General features: G+C 43.7%; 1 protein-coding gene across 8 annotated transcripts in view; it reads right to left on the bottom strand.

Moving 5' to 3' along the window:
• Window positions 1-18,993, bottom strand: part of ACOT9 (acyl-CoA thioesterase 9) — a 44,340-nt gene that overhangs the window by 14,984 nt on the left and 10,363 nt on the right. For all 8 annotated transcript variants that reach the window (XM_053309589.1, XM_053309585.1, XM_053309586.1 and 5 more), the window contains 8 exons: window positions 17,315-17,485; window positions 17,154-17,191; window positions 12,055-12,138; window positions 8,857-8,960; window positions 6,773-6,846; window positions 4,311-4,378; window positions 1,815-1,926; window positions 298-388 (listed from right to left, as the gene is read on the bottom strand). In XM_053309589.1, coding sequence (XP_053165564.1) covers window positions 298-388; window positions 1,815-1,926; window positions 4,311-4,378; window positions 6,773-6,846; window positions 8,857-8,960; window positions 12,055-12,138; window positions 17,154-17,191; window positions 17,315-17,485 — 742 coding nt within the window. The remainder of the gene's footprint in view (window positions 1-297; window positions 389-1,814; window positions 1,927-4,310; window positions 4,379-6,772; window positions 6,847-8,856; window positions 8,961-12,054; window positions 12,139-17,153; window positions 17,192-17,314; window positions 17,486-18,993) is intronic.

The raw sequence follows: 18,993 nt of genomic DNA, 5'->3' as shown, positions 1-18,993 counted from the left end.
CAAGATGAAAAAGTATTTCAAGCTGCTCAGGGCTTTTGCTATAACTACAGCCACCCACCAGCAATGTTCACATAATAGGTTTGGTGGGTTCCCCTCACAGCTGAAAACAGCTTTATTAAGGATACAACTCTAAAAATTACAAAACTGATCAAGACTATTTTCTTAACGTTAATAGAAGTATCTATCATTGGAACAAGGCTCCATGAAATATGCCAACTTGGATCAGGTGCTAAACATCTATTTCCCAAGAGCAAAAAGAGATGAATTCATTTGCTGATGTTATAGCTCTGCAAATACCTGAGGATGGCAAATCTCCAAACCCTTGAGTTTTGCATCTTCCATCCACACCGAGTTGGGTGGCAAGAAACGACTTCGAAAACTAACTGTCCTATGAAAAGGGAGATAGAGAGTTTAGACAATAAATTATACTTTCTCATCCCGATATTATCAAGCAAGCCCTTCCTAATCCCTACCTGGAACAGTTTGGAATGGTGTAGTAGAGAAAATCTCTACCTCTACAAAGTGATATAGGGAGTGGTCAGTAAGATGGAGAGTGGCATTAAGATATGTGGGCATGCTTCCTCCTTGTTTTTCCCATTCCTGACACCACACACAACAATGAATGCCCACACTGGGAGTTCCTGAAGTTGTCTGAATACATGGGAGCCAATGTGATAAAGTGGATGCAATGTTGAGCTTCACCTGGGAAGACCTGATTTCAGACATCCACACAGCCATAAAGCCAGGCACTGGGTGAATGATCCTGGGCCAGTCATTATCTCTCAGCCTAATCTGCATCACATAACTGCTGTGAGAATAAAGTGGGAAAACCAAAGTACACTGCCCTGAGCTGTTTGGAAAACTGGCCAAGGTAGACGTGGAATAAAGTGGCCGACATGATGTGTAGTGTCCCATCACTGGAATGCTCTGGGCAGGGGCTACTGCAGATGCACAGGCAGCACTGTTAAGAACAAGTGATTGTGCAAGCAGTGCTACTGGAGTAATTCCTAACTGCTACAATGGGAATAACTGTGGCAGCGCTGCTTGCACAAACCGCTCTCTCTTAAGAGAGTTGGGACTGCCTGCATGCCCACAGCAACCCCAGCATGGAGAGTTCTGGTGACAGAACACTGCAGATCATGTCGGCCGATGTCACAAATCTCTCCGGACCCAGGATACTGAAATCTTTTATCAGTTTGAGTATTCAGGGTTATGAGAGATCCTACATACAAATAACTATGACTCCCTGGTTTGGAAATTCTGCACATGGCGAGGGGAGGGGAGGGGAGGTAACATACGAACAGGCATTCTGTGTGTGTTTTAGTGGGTTAAGAAAGAGTGCAATCAGCACAGCTTGGGTGGGATGTGCCTGCAGAATAAGGCAACTTTGTTTTTAATGATCTAATTATTTATGGTTTCTCTTCAGAAGAACACGAAGTGTTCCTCAAACTGATCTACCCATTTCTTCTTAATCAACACACAAATGTTGCAGCCACCACCATCCTAAAGAGAAAAGGCAGCCTATAGCATCTTGGTTGTTTTGGGAGACCTGAATGTTTTTTCGTGTATGTAGGAGGCTCATTACAGCAGAGCTTTAGAACAGTTAGATGCTGCTAATTCCTTTGCTATTATTACTTACTATTGCTTTGGCACAACACTCACTCTAATTTAAGACGTGCAACAGGTACATATAAAAACACCTCTCATCGCAAATGATGGGATATATGAGAAATAAGCTATCAATTGCCACCTTAAAAAAAAATAAAAACCAGCAAACCCAGGTCTAGTACTTGTAAACATTAATTAGCCTGTACCTTGAGTCCAACGTATTGAGAAATATATCATGAATAATGTTTCTTTCTTCAGCAGTAGGGGCCATTTTGAGCAAGGAAGCCTTACTGAAATCAGTTCTTCTAATCTTGTTAACTAATCAAACAAAAAACAGATCATAAAGTTAGTGAGAAATGACTGAGTTTAATAGTCTCCAAGAGGAATATCCAATCCCCTTCTGTTTTAAAAACTGATCATTACACTCTAGGAATTTGCAAGCACACTCTGAGCACTGTTAGGGTCTTCGCAAGTATACCACCTCAGAGAAAACATCTTATTTAAATACTGAAGAAAAGTGTAGCTGATGGGCTGATGCCATGATTCTTTAAGTAGGAGGCAGCCCACCCTAAGAAGGTTTGGGTGTTTACACTAGTGAAGAAGTGAGCAACTTATTGACTCCTCCCAGACATGTATCTATACTGACTGGGTGACAGAGAGCAGTGTTGTTCTTCCTGCTTAATGGAGTAGCTCTTATTTTTCATGGGCTTTGTTTTTTCTCCCCAGGGATTTTAAAGTATGCCAGGATACTTCTTCTTCTATGCTTTCTTTTTTAACCTGCTTAGATGGAGATAGGACACGGCCAGCTGAACTGTCCATTTCTTTTATCACAGAAACGGGAGGAATAAGTTTTGCTTCACTTAATAAACACATCCATGTATGTCACCTAATGGCTTATCGTCACACATGTTTTAGATGAAAATGTGAATTCCTGCACACGGGGCTGGGGATGGTAGTTCTGCTTGGAGCTGCAGCAAACAGAACTCCCACCACCAGCCCCATGCATGGCATCCCAGCAGCCCCACACGCTTCCCACTCTCTCCCTGTGCAGCACTCTCTCCCCACTCCCCAGAGCATCCATACTTCACTGTGCAACCCAAACACCCCAGGCCAGTGCTGAGCAGCTTTTAAATAGCCCCTACCACCCCGCCCCTACCTGCAGGACTTGCTCCGTGAGGCACTGCCTCTTGGTGGGGGTGGGGGCTGAGAATTTTGACATGGAATTCTGAAGCTTTCCAACATTCACAGGCCTATTAGTTACAGTGGAACAATATGTCATTTCCTCTCACAAAGAGGAGAGAGATGCCTTGACAATGTCTAATTATTTTAAAACTGTGGGCTGGTTCATTTATGAAGAATGGTGGCATATATTCTTTTAAACAAACAAATAAATATCCACTGGAGAGAGGACAACAGATAAAAATCAATAAACAGGTTTAAACAACAGAAAGGCATATTCAAAACAAACCATTCAGATACAAAAAGGAACATTTTAATTACCAATAGATGTTCAGCTGTGCAATAAGTGATTTAGAGACACGTTATTTGGACCTTATTCTTCTATTATTATTATGATTATTTGGAGCTTATCCTATTATTATTTATATATACCACTTTTAAATGAAAAAGCTCTCAGTGTGGTTTACATAGGATAATAAATAAATAAATAAATAAATAAATAAATAAACAAACAAACAAACAAACAAATAAATAAATAATGATGTCCCCTGTCCTCAAAAGGCAGGCACACACACACACACACACACACACACACACACACACACGTAGACACCAGCATGAATCACAGGAGGGACACTGAGCTGGGCCTGAATAGGGTCAGTTGCTCTCCCTCTGCTAACTCTAGAGATAATCACCATTTTAAAAAATGTCTCTTTGCCCAATTACAGTTCCATGAACGTATCCCTCAGGGACCTTTCAATATCGGAGATTATATTGGCAGAGGGATATCCTATGGTTCCCTTCCAACTTTATGGCCCCAATCTAGAGGGATATGCAGAGAGTTCCATGCATGCCTCAGGGATCTGGAGGCCCATAAACTCTGTTCCAGTGGTGGCTTCCACCATCATTCGACAAGGCACCCCAGATGTGCAGAAGGATTTCAGAAGTGACCTTCATTAGGGATCTGCTTTTAAAAAGAAAGAAATCCTGGTTTGCTAATAAAAAAACCCTGACACACTTTAAGGAATTCTCTCAATGTCTCTAAATGTTAGAGAACATTTTCACTGTTATTTATCTGCACCAGAAGCAGAAGGGAAGGAAGGAAGGAAGGAAGGAAGGAAGGAAAGGAAGGAAGGAAGGCCAACACAATTATTTGTAGTCCAGAGACAGAACAACTTCCCAAAATAATCCCGTGATTAGTAAAATCCTCTCTTCAAAAATTATTACAGGTTAAGTGCAAAGTATTTCAAATTAGTATCTACTGTGCTCCCTTCAGCTGTCAACATAGTGCGATGTATGATAAAAAGTATAAATGGATTACAGGTTTGCAACAAACCAACAAGGAGAATTAATTTCTTATTCTCAGATTAGCTATTTAGCAGTTTTCATCTGCCACATTTTTAAGCGCAGAAATGGGCAGAACCCAAAAAGTGTACCTATAACTTTGAACTTTATAAGCAGGAAGAGGAACTGGAACAAAAACTGAGATTTGTGTATTGTGCCACAGGGAATGCATTACATACGTTCTCCTTCTTTGAAGATTTTTTCCTCCTCTGGGCCTTCTGGAATCAATGGATTCACAAATGCTGACCTAGAGATAGAACCATATGCTCTAAGAAAAACATGAGTGAGTAGGCCTTCATTTTAACTCCAGTCCAGCACACAGTTACACAAGTGTAATTCCCAGTGAAATAAATGAGATATATGCATGCACACCTGAGTGCTGTAAGGCATTTTCTTATCACCACCTAGCAAACATGCATTATTTTAAATGAAAAAGATAGAGGTAATCTGTAGAAGATGGTAGACTACACACGTTTATGTAATTGTTAAGTAACAAATCTCTGCATACTTCAGATTAACAGAACATATAATATTATTATATGCACACACACATACCCCTAGAGCACGGTAACTTAACCTTGGGTCCCTAGATGTTGTTGAGACTACATTTCACATCACCTCCCAGCCATGGCCTTTGTGGCTGGGGATGATGGGAGTTGTAGTCCAACAACATCTGGGGACCCTGCCCTAGAGTTTATTTTGCGGCCTAAGAATTCATACAAGGCACTTTACTATGCAATCAAAACTTGAATTTATTATTAATCTTAAAGGCTTTTCACTGCTAATTTTCCCTATCATTATTTGAAAACTTTTTGTACTAGAAATAAAATTAAAGTGACTAGAAATCAGGTGCAGGTGCACCATGGAAATGGTCAGAAAAGAATCTGATGCACATGGGCTACAGGGAAGATCCTGGCACTCACACATTACAAAGACAAGCAATTGCAGCCATTTTATGGCTACTTCCCAATGTGTCTTCTCAGACTTTGAGCAGGGAAAATTATGTTGGGAACAGCCATTAAAAAGAGACAAGTGCTTTGCTATTTGCTTCAGATCCAGGGCTTAAGCATCAAAAGAATCATACCATCCATCTTACCTGACATGCACGCACACACACTTTTGAGAATTTCCTTTAGGGAAACCATACAAGAGGCAGTCCTTTCCAGCTCCCCATACAGCCACATTCACTTCACACTCTTCCAGGCCTGACATTTTCAAACTTGGTCTTATGTAACTCATTTATAACAGGCAAATTCTTAAATAACTTATTTACACACACACACACACACTCCCTTTCTCATTGCTTATTCTTGCATGCTCTTTTAAAAAAGAGTACAATAAGAACTGTGGAAGACATGGTTAATATTTTCTCATATGCTTAATCTAAAGATCACAAAAGGCAAACGCACTCCTATAAACTGTTTTGCCACTCAAGAATGGCAGTTGTGTTTGGAGAAAACAGCGAATTATGAGCAGAGATGTAGTCCTCCCCGCCTCTGTTACAGAAACCATATCATTCCTTTCTTAAAAGATCTACACTGGTTGCCGATAGGTTTCCGGGCAAAATACAAGGTTTTGGTTATAACCTATAAAGCCCTAAACAGCTTGGGCCCTGGGTATTTAAGAGAACATCTTCTTCGCTATGAACCACACCGCCCATTGAGATCATCAGGGGAGGTTTGTCTGCAGTTGCCACTGGCTTGTTTGGTGGCTACTCAGGGACGGGCCTTCTCCATTGTTGCCCCATCTCTTACAACTTTAAAAAAGGCAGTCAAGACACATTTGTTCACCCAGGCTTTTAATTAGATACTGCTTTAATTGTGTTTTTAAAAGTTTTAACATTTTAAATTTTTAATTGTTATAATGCTTCAACCTTTTTATTTGTTGTTTTTATTGTTTTGTTGTAAATATGCCAAGAATCTTGTAAATGTACTGGTCACATAGCGGTCACCGAGGCTGTTCTCACGAGCAGCCAAGCCCAAGCACAAGCAGCCAAACCTGGGCTTTGTTGCCCATGAGAACTACCGGGATCCAAGCAGATGCTGGCAGTGCTGCAGCATTAAATCCAGTGCCACAGCCCAGCTCTTAGCCAAGGTTAAGAGCACAAATGCACCCTTAACCTGGTTCCGAAGATCGTGTGCCAGAGCAAGCTGCTTGCAGCTCACGCTCACACAGAGACAGGCACCTAGAGTGCCCATCTCCTGTGGGAATCCCCAGTGCACTGCGCTCAGGGCACTGTGGGCTTCACGGAGGCCAGGACAACAAGTCCCAGCCTCTGTTTATCAGTGCTGCTGGGAGCAGCATGAAGAGTCATCCGCACAGCTCCCAGCAGTGCTGATCATGAGGGCACACGGCTTGCACATTGCAGGGGTTCAGCACGGTCATGTGGGGGAAGGTAGGTTAAACCCTGCCTTCCCCCCTGCCCACCCATGAGCACGGTCATGTGAATAGCCCCACTGAATAAATCATCACACTCCTTTCAAAGAATATTTTTTACTTTTTCTAGGGTTCAGGATTTAAACAAACCTAGTCTTCTCCTCCCTTTCTTCCATAACCATCAATAATAAAAATAATAATGATGATGATGATGACGATGATGATGATGATGTCAGCATCCCCAATGGCCAATTGGAAAAGTTACCTTTTGTTTTCAGGATCACGGGCCACCATGACAAAAGTTGCATCTAACACTGGGCTGTAAATACCATCATGTAACTAGGGGTGAAAGACAGATGAGAAAATCACATTTAGCAAGCTACTCAGTTTCCAATGATAATGCAAGAAAGACTGATGTTTTGTCTTCATACTGTTTTAGAACTCTCAAACACTCCAACATTTCATCAGAGGTAAAAAGACAACTCTGTTTACTATTTTAATTATTTAACATATTTTTAAACATATTTTATACCACCCAAAACACAAGTTCTCTGGGAGGTTTACAAGAGAATAAAAACAACCAATAAAAAGATTAAAACATTGCAACAATTAAAATTAAAACTATTAAAACTATTAAAACACAATTAAAACAGTATCTAATTAAAAGCCTGGGTTAACAAATGCGTCTTGACTGCCCTTTTAAAAGTTGTAAGAGATGGGGAGGGGAGGCTCTTATTTCAGCAGGAAATGTGTTCCAAAGCCTCGGGGCAGCAATGGAGAAGCCCTGTCCCTGAGTAGCCACCAGACGAGCCGGTGGCAACTGCAGACGAACCTCTCCAGATGTTCTCAGTGGGTGGTGTGGTTCATAGCACATTGATTATATTCATTGATTATATGTTACATGCTTAATAGGGAAAACAATACAGTAAGTCTGTTAACAAGTTTCTGCTGAAATGTTACTCCTTATATATTTAAACAATCCTACCAGAGTCACCAACTCTGAAAATTCAGACCAAAACACCCCTAACAACTATGAGCTTAGGGCACAATCTACTGGGAACCATATGCAATCACCATGAAAAATAAAAGCACCTATGAAATCCCATTTACTACAATAGCAACAAAAAATATTGTGGCACCTTAAAGACTAACACACTTAGGCACAGCGGGGAAATGACTTAATTACCAAGCCAGAAGTTGCCGGTTTGAATCCCCATTGGTATATTTCCCAGAATATGGGGAACACCTATATCAGGTAGCAGCAATACAGGAAGATGCTGAAAGGCATCATCTCATACTGCACAGGAGATGGCAATGGTAAACCCCTCCTGTATTCTACCAAAGACAACCACAGGGCACAGGGGTCGATACCGACTCGACGGCACACTTTACTTTTCATCATGCTTTTGCTGAAGTGGGCTCTAGTTCACAAAAGCTTATGCAAAAATGAATTTGTTAGATTTTTGGCTACTTTTGTTGAAAAAGACTAACATGGCTATCCATCTGGGAGGTTGTTACTTCAGCATGACATACTTCAGCAGGATCATCATAAGAGAAGTTCCTGCTAGACTGGATCCTTGATCTCACATTGCCTTAAAGATTAATTCCTCCCATCTCTAATAACAGTTGCTCACATAGGGAAGATTAAAGTCCTTTAATGGACACTTACTTCTGCTCTGTGTAACTTTGTTTGTAGGTCTAGGCTGTTTCCAATAATCTTATATTAAAGAGTCTTCTGTAACTAACATCCTGATAAATAAATACTCTGCTTAATATGAAAAACCTTCCATATTAGGATGCATTATAATTGTAAAAATAGGCAAAGTATGGGCCATTCACTGTCAGGGAAAACTGGATAGAACCAAAACACAGGAACCTCCTCCACCCCCGCCTGCTGCAAAGAGGAAAGCAAAGCATCAAAATATGTGGGACTGACTGAATGTGGGTTTTGGCATATGTCCTCCTCAGTGGCACAGAAAACGTCCGAGTACTTGCAAGAAATCCCAGTGGTTGTGGTGACTCAAAAAAGCATGATGTCTCTGTCATGACCTGTCCAATACATTGTGCTTTTCTGAGTAACTACAACCACCAGTTTTACTCCTCCACCCCTTTTTGGTGCTTTCCCCCACTCACCACAATTCCAGGGCCAGCTCTAGGCTTCATGGGACCTTTGGCACATTTCTCTCCATTGGCCCAGTAATACCTACATTAGGGACTGCGATTGTGCCTCTGCCACCACCAGATGGAGGCTTCAGGGACAGAGGTGATCTCAAGTGGATTTTTCTGGAGAGCCCTGGGCTCTTGTCTCCAGAGAGACAATCCCTGTTGACAGCCCTAACAGCCACTAACCTGAAGCATGTGCATCTTCACTTCCATAGATGTCTTTCCTACCCATGAAACATTCCCAGTGAACTTGATATCACAATCTGGATTAATGACCTCCTTCTGTAAACCTAAAAACATATGAGGAAAAATCAGAGCACAGAAAATGAAGATTATTAATTAAAAGCCTAGGTTCTCTAGACCTTTCAGCTCTAGTTTCAAACACAGCAAAAAGGTCTTGAAACGTTTCCCACTACCTCCAAATCAGTGGCCATGTTAGATAAAACAGACTCCATTTGGAATGAGTTAACAAAGCACAATGGATCCCTAGGAGTCTGTAACTCCTAAGAGAGGATTACAGGTTGATCCCCACATGTAATTTGTCTTCATTCATATGAAATATGTGCTTAATAGTATGTACAAGACACACTTATGCTTATTGTTGCCACATCTAATTGTAAACCACCCCCCCCCCGAGCCATTTTGGAAGGGTGGTATAAAATTAAATAAATAAATAAATAATACAAGTTAAAATAATCGACATAGCAATACCAGGGGATAGCAGAATAGAAGAAAAAGAAATAGAAAAAATCACAAAATAAAAAGATCTACAAATTGAAATTGAAAGGCTGTGGCAGAAAAAGACCAAAATAATCCCAGTGGTAACTGGCGCCCTGGGTGCAGTTCCAAAAGACCTTGAAGAGCACCTCAACACCACAGGGGCCACAGAAATCACCATCAGCCAATTACAAAAAGCAACTTTAGTAGGAACAGCCTATATTCTGCGACGATATCTGTAACAACAGCAACAACATTGACAATAAAATTCAGCCATCCCAGGTCCTTGGGAAGGACTCAATGTCTGGATAAAACAAACCAGTCAATTACACCTGTCTGACTGTGTAAATAAATAATAATAATAATAATCTAGCCATGTTCAGACAAGTGGCTTTCAGGAGACCCTATTCAGGAAATTAATCCCTTTCCCCTCTAGCATAAGAAATGTAAAGAGCACATCTCCCAACCTTTCCCGCACCAGCTCCAATGAATTTTAAATATCAAGAAAGCAGGAAATTGGGACGTTCCCTACATTCTGTTGTGAAAGTTTTATTAACACCTATAGTTCAAACATAATGTTACAATAAATGCCCATTTACCAACCACCACCAACCACACATCTCATTCCTACTGGGGATGTGCAGAACATCTTTAGCTTGAAACGGGCCATTTAGAGTGTTTTGAGCTCAAAGCAAAATGCCCTTAAAATAAAGGGCCTGTTTTGAGCTCAAAATGGAACAACCTCATTTCAACTCAAAACGTTTTGAGTCTCATTTTGGTCGGCTGTTTTCCCTTTCTGATTGGTGTTCTGGCATTGGCTTCTAATTGGATTGCAATCTCCTTGCTTCTTGGTTGGCTTGTTAGCATCCAAATCAAGTGTTGTCATGGGCAACTGTGCTATGGGCTATGGGGAGGGAGGATGGAGGGGGGAACACTTTTGAAGGGAATTTCAAAATGTATTCAAAGGGACTGAGAGGCAGAGAGAGCGAGCCTTTATGTCTTTCTTGAAGAAGAGGATACATCAGGACAGGAGGAAGGACGGACAGAAAGGAAGGTTTGATTTTGAGGTTTTATTTTTTCAGCACTGAATATAATGTTGTGCTACCTACTGATGCTATAACCATCTGATTTTGCTGGATCTCAGATTGACAAAGGCAGAACTTGGATGCCTTCCTCCCTCCCTTGAGTTGTGGTTTGTTTTGTTTGTAAGATAGTGCTGTCGAGAAATGGACTGTGTGTGCGCGTGTAACATTTCTTGGTGATTTCTGTGATGAGCTCCATGTCTAGACTTGGGACTAATTTGTGTTTCACTCACTGCTCTAGTCTGCTTTGCAATCTGCATTCATTGCAAGGTGTACTCAGTCAATAATGTGGCTGAAGTTGCTCTAGTTCAGCGTATGGCTATGCTTGCTGCTAAGGGTGCTGCTTTGGCAGCTGTTGCAATGCTAGAGATGTAAGGAGTAATAATTGTGTGAGAGAGAGAAACTTGTGCCAATGATGTTACTGAAGTGCAAGCACTGTGGCTGGCAGTGGATTCTCGGTCAGTGATTCTTTTTTGGCCATTTTTAGAATAGGTTTGAAATGTGTGTTCTGTGTTGGGAGGGGCAGATTCCCTTTTACTGTATGTTTGCCGTGTTTTTCAAGGCAGGGTTGCAAAATGTGTGCGTGGCCTATAGGGAACGATGGAGGACTCGAAACACCCCATTGTATCATGGGTATGATAGGGACAAAGGGAAGAAATCAGAGTACTAATAATGTATGAAAAATGTAAAAACTATATACTTATAACAATCATGAGACTACCAATATACAACTTGCATGAAAAACTAAATTATATAATATTAAATAAAACCATAAAACTTCCATAGAATATTAAGAACCAGAACGTGCAGCACTAATCATTTTTGAATTCTTCATTAGTATAAGTGGCGTTGTACATCAAGTAAAGAAAAATTCAAAGTGAACAAGTCTCAAGAGAAATCTTAAGAAGAGCAATCACCTTCATTTACAACAGTAAATATACTTCATAGAGACTGAAACAGGTCTTGCATAACGGTGGCTCTAATGATTCCTGCAAAATTTAGTGAAAATGAAACACAGCTCTCAATCCTTGATGTAACAAATCCACTCACCTTTCAGTTCATAAAAATACCTAATTTTTCATACATTACTAGTACTCTGGCCTTCCCTTTTTCTCAGCTTTATTGTGAGTACTAGCTCCTAGGGACACCAAAGTGGATTGTGTGGTACAGCATGATGGGTGCTATCTACCAACCAAACCACAAAAGAAATGGGCAAGCAGGCAATTTTTAACAATTTTTTAACCTTTCCCCATAGGATACTATGGGGAAAGGTTAAAAAAAATTAATTGTCCCCTTGCCCATTTCTTTTCTAGTTTGGCTGGTAGGTAGCACCCATCATGCCCTACCACCCAACCCACTTTGGATTCCCTAGGAGCTACTAAATGCATAGCTGTTGCTTTTAGCAGCAGAGATTTACCATTAACACCTGCAAAAGAGAGTCATCCAAAGAACATGGAAGAGCATCTTCTCCCCAAATTCCTGAACATGCAGGTCAAAATTAAGACCAGTTCTTCCACTGTTATTCAAATCAGGGTGCCCTTCAAAAACAGGCATTAACTTGTTAACAAACCAAACAACACTGTACCAATTTTATCCACCAATGCTGTAACAATTGATAGAGGAGATCTCTGAGTAGCATCATGTGTTGCATGAGTATAACAGATGAGAACTGTAGAGAAATTTTTAAAAAATTGTATTAGTTATTCTCTGCATTAATAAACATTTTTAAAGAGGTGCAGTAAAAATCACCATGTGTATTGTTCAAAGAAGAGTACTTAAAGAGCCACAAAAACAAGGAAAGCTCATGAAACATCTATGTACTTAAAACGGGTCCAGTCAGTCATATGAAAAGCTTAAGCAGATTCCCCACAGGGATAAATGACTTGCTTGAAAGGAACTTGCCTGTTCAATGGCACTTGTCTGGTTTCTCTAAGGAACTGAAGGAAACTTAGGACATTACACAAAAGGTTCAGGAGGAGGCATACGTGACACATTTTCTGTGCTTCCTGTGGAAAGTTCCAAGCAGGAATTTGTATATTTCCCGCGTGGTGAGAGTCATGAACAGAACCAACATCTGCAGCTCACTGCTGGGATATGCACGTTCCCAGTTCAAACACTACACACAAAGTGCAACAAAAGGGAGACCAAACCATTCACATTTTCTCCACCCGCCCCAGTTCTGTGTAAATCTGAAGTCATTCTTAGATATTTTGAGACATCATGTCTACTTTGTGATGTCAGCAACCAACATGAGGAAGATCTGATGTGTATGTATACAGGATTATAAGCAGTCCGGTACTCCATGAAATATCCAAGATCTTGCCACATTTTCTCATTCCACAGGAAGGCCACTGAAAGAGGCTTAACCAACTGCACAAAAGTGGAGTAGCAGGCAGCACAATGCTTATGCCTCAACCAGAAGGAAACAGGGAACAGCTTGGGGTGGGGCAGTGACTGTTTGTTGCCTCTGCTCCACTTCTCTTCCAGGTGTGTACCATCTCCTGGGCTGTTGCTGAGCTGGGGCTTCTGCTAATATAAAGGGCAGGCTGGCCCAGGGGCGCGAGCCTCTTGGCGCGAGCCGAAGGGTGAGAGCACAAGAGCTCTTGTCCGTCTGGCTCTCAGCCGTGGGGCGAGATGCCTGGGGCCTGAAGACCTTTTTCGTCTGCCTTGAAGATCTGTCTTCCTTCAATTAAGATATCAGCAGAGATCGTATAAGCCTGGTCCTGGTATTTAAATTAAGCCAAGAAGCTGTGGTGGGTTAGTCTGGGGAGATGTGTCTGGGAGAGCGAAAAAGTGGGTCTGGAGTGGGGGCGGCAATATCACGGGTAGCGGGCAGAGGGAGGTATGGCGGTGGGAGTTGGGCAGGCCGTTACTGGGGAAATCGGTCCAGGCAATTGAGGCCTGTTCCTTTTTCCGGCCCCTCTCCCAACCCTCTGACTCTAGGGAGCTCTGAGAACACTCCCTCGAGGATTAGGGTGCTGCTGCTGAATGCCAGGTCAGTTAATGCAAAAACATCTCTTATCCACGATCTGATTGTGAATGAGCTTGCTGACCTGGTATGCGTGACAGAGACCTGGTTGGATGCGCTGGGCGGGGTTTGTCTCTCTCAGCTTTGTCCTCCAGGTTTCCAGATCGTGCAGCAGCCCCACCTCGAGGGTCGGGGAGGAGGCGTTGCAGTCATCTTTCGAGAGACCCTCCCCATTTCCAGGTGCCCAATCAGGCAATCTCAGAATTTTGAGTGTTTGTCCTTGAGGGTGGGCCTCCGAGATAGGCTGGGGATTCTGTTGGTGTACCGACCACCCCGCTGCACTTCAGTCTCCCTACCTGAGCTGGCGGGGGTGGTCTCGGAGGTGGCTTTGGGTTCCCCCAGGCTTATTGTTTGGGGGGATTTCAATGTCCACGCCGAGGCCCCCCTAGTGGGTGCGGCTCAGGATTTCATGGCCTCCATGGCAACCATGGGCCTGTCTCAATTGGTATCGGGCCCTACCCACATGGCGGGACACACTCTGGATCTGGTTTTTGCCAACCGGGAAATAAATGATCTGGAGGTGGGGGAATTTGAGATCACTCCCTTGTCATGGACAGATCATCACCTGGTGGGGTTTAGTTTGACTGCTCCGTCTGCCCTCTGCAGGGGTGGTGGGCCGATTAAGATGGTCCGCCCCTGGAGGCTTATGGATCCGCTTGGATCTCAGACGGCCCTCGGGGAGTTTCCAGTGTCCAGAGCTGGTGACCCTGTCGAGGCCTTGGTTGATCTCTGGAATGGAGAGGTGGCCCGGGCTGTTGACACGGTTGCCCCCAAGCGCCCTCTCCGGCTTGGTGGAGCCCGTTCTGCTCCTTGGTTTTCCTTGGAGCTTAGGGCGATGAAGCAACTCGGACGATGGCTGGAGCGACGCTGGAGGAAGAGTCGTCACGAATCCGATCGAACACGGGCTAGAGCCCATTTTAGGGACTACGCTGTGGCGGGGGGGGCAGCGAAGAAACGTTTTTTCTCCATTGCGTCTGCTCAGTGCAGGCAAACAGAGCTGTTTCGTGTGGTGAAAACATTGCTCCACACATCCCCCCGGACAATGGGGGAGGAGTCCTCTATGGCTCTTTGTGTTCGGTTTGCCTGTCGCTTTTCAGATAAAGTTGCTTGCATCCGTGCTGACCTGGACTCCAGAGTTTTGGCGGAGTCAAACATCTACATGAAGCCGCTGGGAGATGTCATCCGGGGATTTGGACTGAGTTGTCAGCAATATGCAGATGACACTCAGCTTTATCTCTCCTTGTCATCTGATCCTAGGGAGGCGGTGGATGTCCTGAATCGGGGGCTGGAGGCCGTGATGGGTTGGATGTGGGCTAACAAACTGAAATTGAATCCGGATAAGACGGAGGTACTGTTGGTCAGTAGGAGAGCCAATCGGGATGAGGAGATTTTACCGGTTCTGGATGGGGTTGCACTCCCCTTGAAGGAGCAAGTACGCAGCTTAGGGGCACTACTGGACCCGGCTCTGCTTTTGGAGGCTCAGGTGGAGGCGGTGGCCAGGGGTGCCTTTGCACGGCTTCGGCTGGTGCACCAGTTGCGTCCCTTTCTCGAGAAGGCAGATCTGGCCACGGTTACCCACGCCTTAGTCACGTCGCGGCTGGATTACTATAACGCGCTCTATGTGGGGCTGCCCTTGAAGAATATCCGGAAACTACAGCTAGTGCAAAATGCGGCAGCGAGGGTTCTATCCGGAGCTGCCCGTTGGGAACATATCACCCCCATTTTGAAAGAGCTGCACTGGCTGCCGGTTCGTTTCCGGGTCCAATTCAAGGTGCTGGTTTTGACCTTTAAAGCCCTAAACGGTTTGGGCCCGGGGTATTTGAGGGACCGCCTGCTCCCAAAGGTTGCTGCCCGCTTGACTAGGACATCTGAGGGGGCCCTGCTCCGGGTGCCGACAATGAGGGAGGCCCGGCTGTCGTGCACTCGGGACAGGGCCTTCTCTGTTGCTGCCCCTAGACTCTGGAATGCTCTCCCAGTGGCCATTCGTTCCTCAGACTCCATCACAGCTTTTAGAAAGCTTTTAAAGACTTGGCTTTTTACCCAGGCTTTTACATAATTGTCTTTTACTGCTGTTCTTGTGTGGTTTTATCTGTTGTCTTGTTTTTATGCCTGTTTTTAGCTTGATGTTTTTACTGTTTTTTACTGTATGTTTTTAATTTTTGTAAACCGCCTTGGGGTTTTCTTTTAACGAGAGGCGGTATAAAAATGTAAAAATAAATAAATAAATAAATAAATAAATAAATAAATATTTCTCTTTCTATAAGCAAACTTATTTGGCAGCAAACGACAGCAGCATTACTAACAGAGTAAAAGGAATTCTGATTCTGAATTATTAAAACAGTAGCCTTCTCCACTTCCCTCTTTCAAACCAATTAACATAATGTCTGTTCTCAGAGAGATGAAGGATGGAAAATATGCAGATCACTGTGAAACTACAGGGCAGTAGGAGGCCCCTGTCCCATCATCCTTCACTCTGCTTAGGGGCAGATCATAACCAATTAAGGTCATTCACACAACCTTCTGCTGGGCAGGGAAGGTGCGCAGGAAGGAAAGGCAGGAGAGCACCTACCTTCCCGCCAGATGATCGTAGCTGCGTGGCTTGCATGCCCACACAACTGGTGATACCACAAGCCGTGCAGTATTCTGCAGGCCAGGGAAATGCATCTTGGCCTCCAGATATCCCACAATGCACCACACAATAAGCGCGGTGCATTGGTGGATTCCTCTGTGAATCAGACACTCTAGGCACCTGGCTCTGTGTATGCTCAGACTGTGTGCAGCCCAAGCATTCACACAACCAGGGACCTGGGTAAAAGGGCACACTCATGCCCATTAACCCAGGTAAAAGCCCAGGATAAATTCCCCGGCTATCCGGCAGGGCAGCGCCAGGATCTGCCTCAATCCCTACACTTCACACAAGCTGCCCATGCAAACAGAGTCATTTTGTCCTCTATAAGCGGCCGTATTTAGTAAGGATGCAGTAGTTACAATTTTCACATCTTAAAGCCGAATATCAACAACACGCTCAGTTCTTCTGAGTTAAGTAGCAGCTGCAGGTGGGGGCTTGGGGGGTCCTATCTGGATGGGTGGGGGCGTTAGCTCTGCCTCACACAGTCCCAATCTAAATCACACACATACCATGGCTATTTGCCCCAGAAGAGAAGTTCCCAATGGCATCAATGTCCCTCCATTCTGGAGTAAACAGCAGCCATAAGGGGGATCTAGAAAGAAACATACAGGTACCAGATATTAAATCACATACTCACACTGATTTGATTTGGACCAGGGCCCCCCCATGGCTGCTATTTAGCTCAGGAAAATGAAGCATGTCTGGGCAGAGCCCATTATTAATGTAATAAGTAGTATGGCCCTCAACGGTCCAGTAGGCAAAATGCCAGATTTGTACCTGTGGGACAAATAGCTATTCAGCCATAAATTTATTGGGAGGACTAGGGACATGACTTCAGTCTCACATTCTGCCTCTGCAAAACATTTTGAGCTAAATATTCTAAAGAACTTTTGCTTGTTCCTAATACTAAATGATTTATTTAATTATTACAGTAGCTTATATCCTGCCTTTCTACAGTCACTGTAGTCATATCTCTAATTATCCAATTAATCAGAGCACCAGATAAATGAAATGGGATAGCACTTACCTCCTAAGCTGTCAAGATCTTCAAGAATTCGGCCAAATCTATTAAAATTAAAATATTACACAATAACACTGCATGAATGTTAGGCCACCAAAAAGGCAACTGTCCATTCTTTAAAAAAAAAAAACTTTTTAAAAAACCCACAAACAAACTGTTGCTTTTACCTGACAGAGTTGTGTACATTCAGATATTTTTCTCTTATCTCAGGCTGACTTCCTAAAGGTAGGATAACTTCTGTATAGCTGTCTTTCATTTTTCTAGGGGGCAGGTCAGCTTGATCTTTAACCAGGAGTGTATGTAAAGCTTTTCTTTCATTCAGCGCTTGCATATGGTCACTGTGGGCCGGGGGCAGGGTGGGGGGGAGAGGAGAAATTAAATTATTCCAAATGGAAAAAAGTAATCAGAATACAAGTCACAAAATGAGGTCCAAAACAGACTAGTGCATAGCTGTCATAGCATGATGATTAAGATCATGAAATATGCAACAGCTGCAGTCTAGCTTGCTGTATAGTTTGCATGTAATCTACTATGAAGCCAGAGGGGAAAACTTTAGTTTTCTCTGTATTTGTTGAGCTAGCTAGGAGTTTCTATCCTCCTTCCTATTCCTTTGTGTATCAATCAGCAAGTTCTGCACTGATGTCTGAGTGCCTTTGTCTCACAAGTAAAGTTATCTTAAAACCCTTTAAGAACACAACATAAGAACATAAGAACAGCCCTGCTGGATCAGGCCCAAGGCCCATCTACTCCAGCATCCTGTTTCACACAGTGGCCCAACAGATGCCACTGGAAGCCTACAGGCAGGAGTTGAGGGCATGCCCTCTCTCCTGCTGTTACTCCCCTGCAACTGGTATTCAGAGAGGCCTCCAAGGCTGGAGGTGGACTATAGCCCTCAGACTAGTAACCATTGATAGATTTCTCCTCCATGAAGTTATCCAAACCTAGGGTTGCCAACTGTCCTGCACTGTGCAGAATGTCCCTACTTCCAGTGGGGAAATGCTCATCCCTTTTTTTTTTTTTTTTTTTACTTTTAAAGCCGCCACTGTGCAGTGGCAGAGCAGGGACAGCAGAAAAAGCTCCTTCCACCTCCCCAACTAGGTGAAGCTGGCAGGCACGCAGACTGCTGCTTGGGGCGGGCGCACTGAAAGGTGCGCTGAAGGCGCTTCAGGCAGGGCTTGGGAGAAGGTGGCAAAGGAGTCAATACTCGCCTTTCTCCCCCAAATGAGGTGATCCGGGCCAATTTCAGCCTGAAATCGGCCCAGATCACCTCATTCGGGGAGGGAGACAGGTCAGATAGGTGACTCCTTCGCCGCCTTCTCCCAAGCCCCTCCTGCAGTGTCTTCAGCGCGCCCACCCTAAGCAGCAGCCTGCGTGCCTGCCAACTTCATCTAGTTGGGGATGTGGGAGGAGCTCCTGTAGCCGTCCCTGGTCTTCTGCCACCACGCAGCAGCAGCCATCAGCCACCACCTGGACCTGGGGGTGGGTGTAAGTGTGCCTGCGGCTGCCACCTAAAACAGTCAGTGCAAGTCCTGCCCCTAGGTGCGCCCCCCTCGGTATCCCGATTTTGGCCAACACAATTTATTTATTTATTTATTTATTCATTCATTCATTCAATTTATATACTGCCCTTCCAAAAGTGGCTTTCCCAAAGCAGAAAGTCACTGGTTCACATCTAAGTTCAGCCATGACCATGACAGAACTGGTTAAATTTATCTGGGCTATACTAAAATATTCTTTTTCATCCTTCATATATATAAAACTTCTCTCCAGACCTTTTTAATTGCATTAGTTAAAACATAAAAAGGGGGTGGGGGTAAGTTAAACATAGAAAGTTTTAACATGCAAT

The sequence above is a fragment of the Hemicordylus capensis genome, chromosome 3, assembly GCF_027244095.1.
Source record: "Hemicordylus capensis ecotype Gifberg chromosome 3, rHemCap1.1.pri, whole genome shotgun sequence".
NCBI classification, from domain to species: Eukaryota; Metazoa; Chordata; class Lepidosauria; order Squamata; family Cordylidae; genus Hemicordylus; species Hemicordylus capensis.
This window is presented reverse-complemented; position numbering and strand designations above follow the sequence as displayed.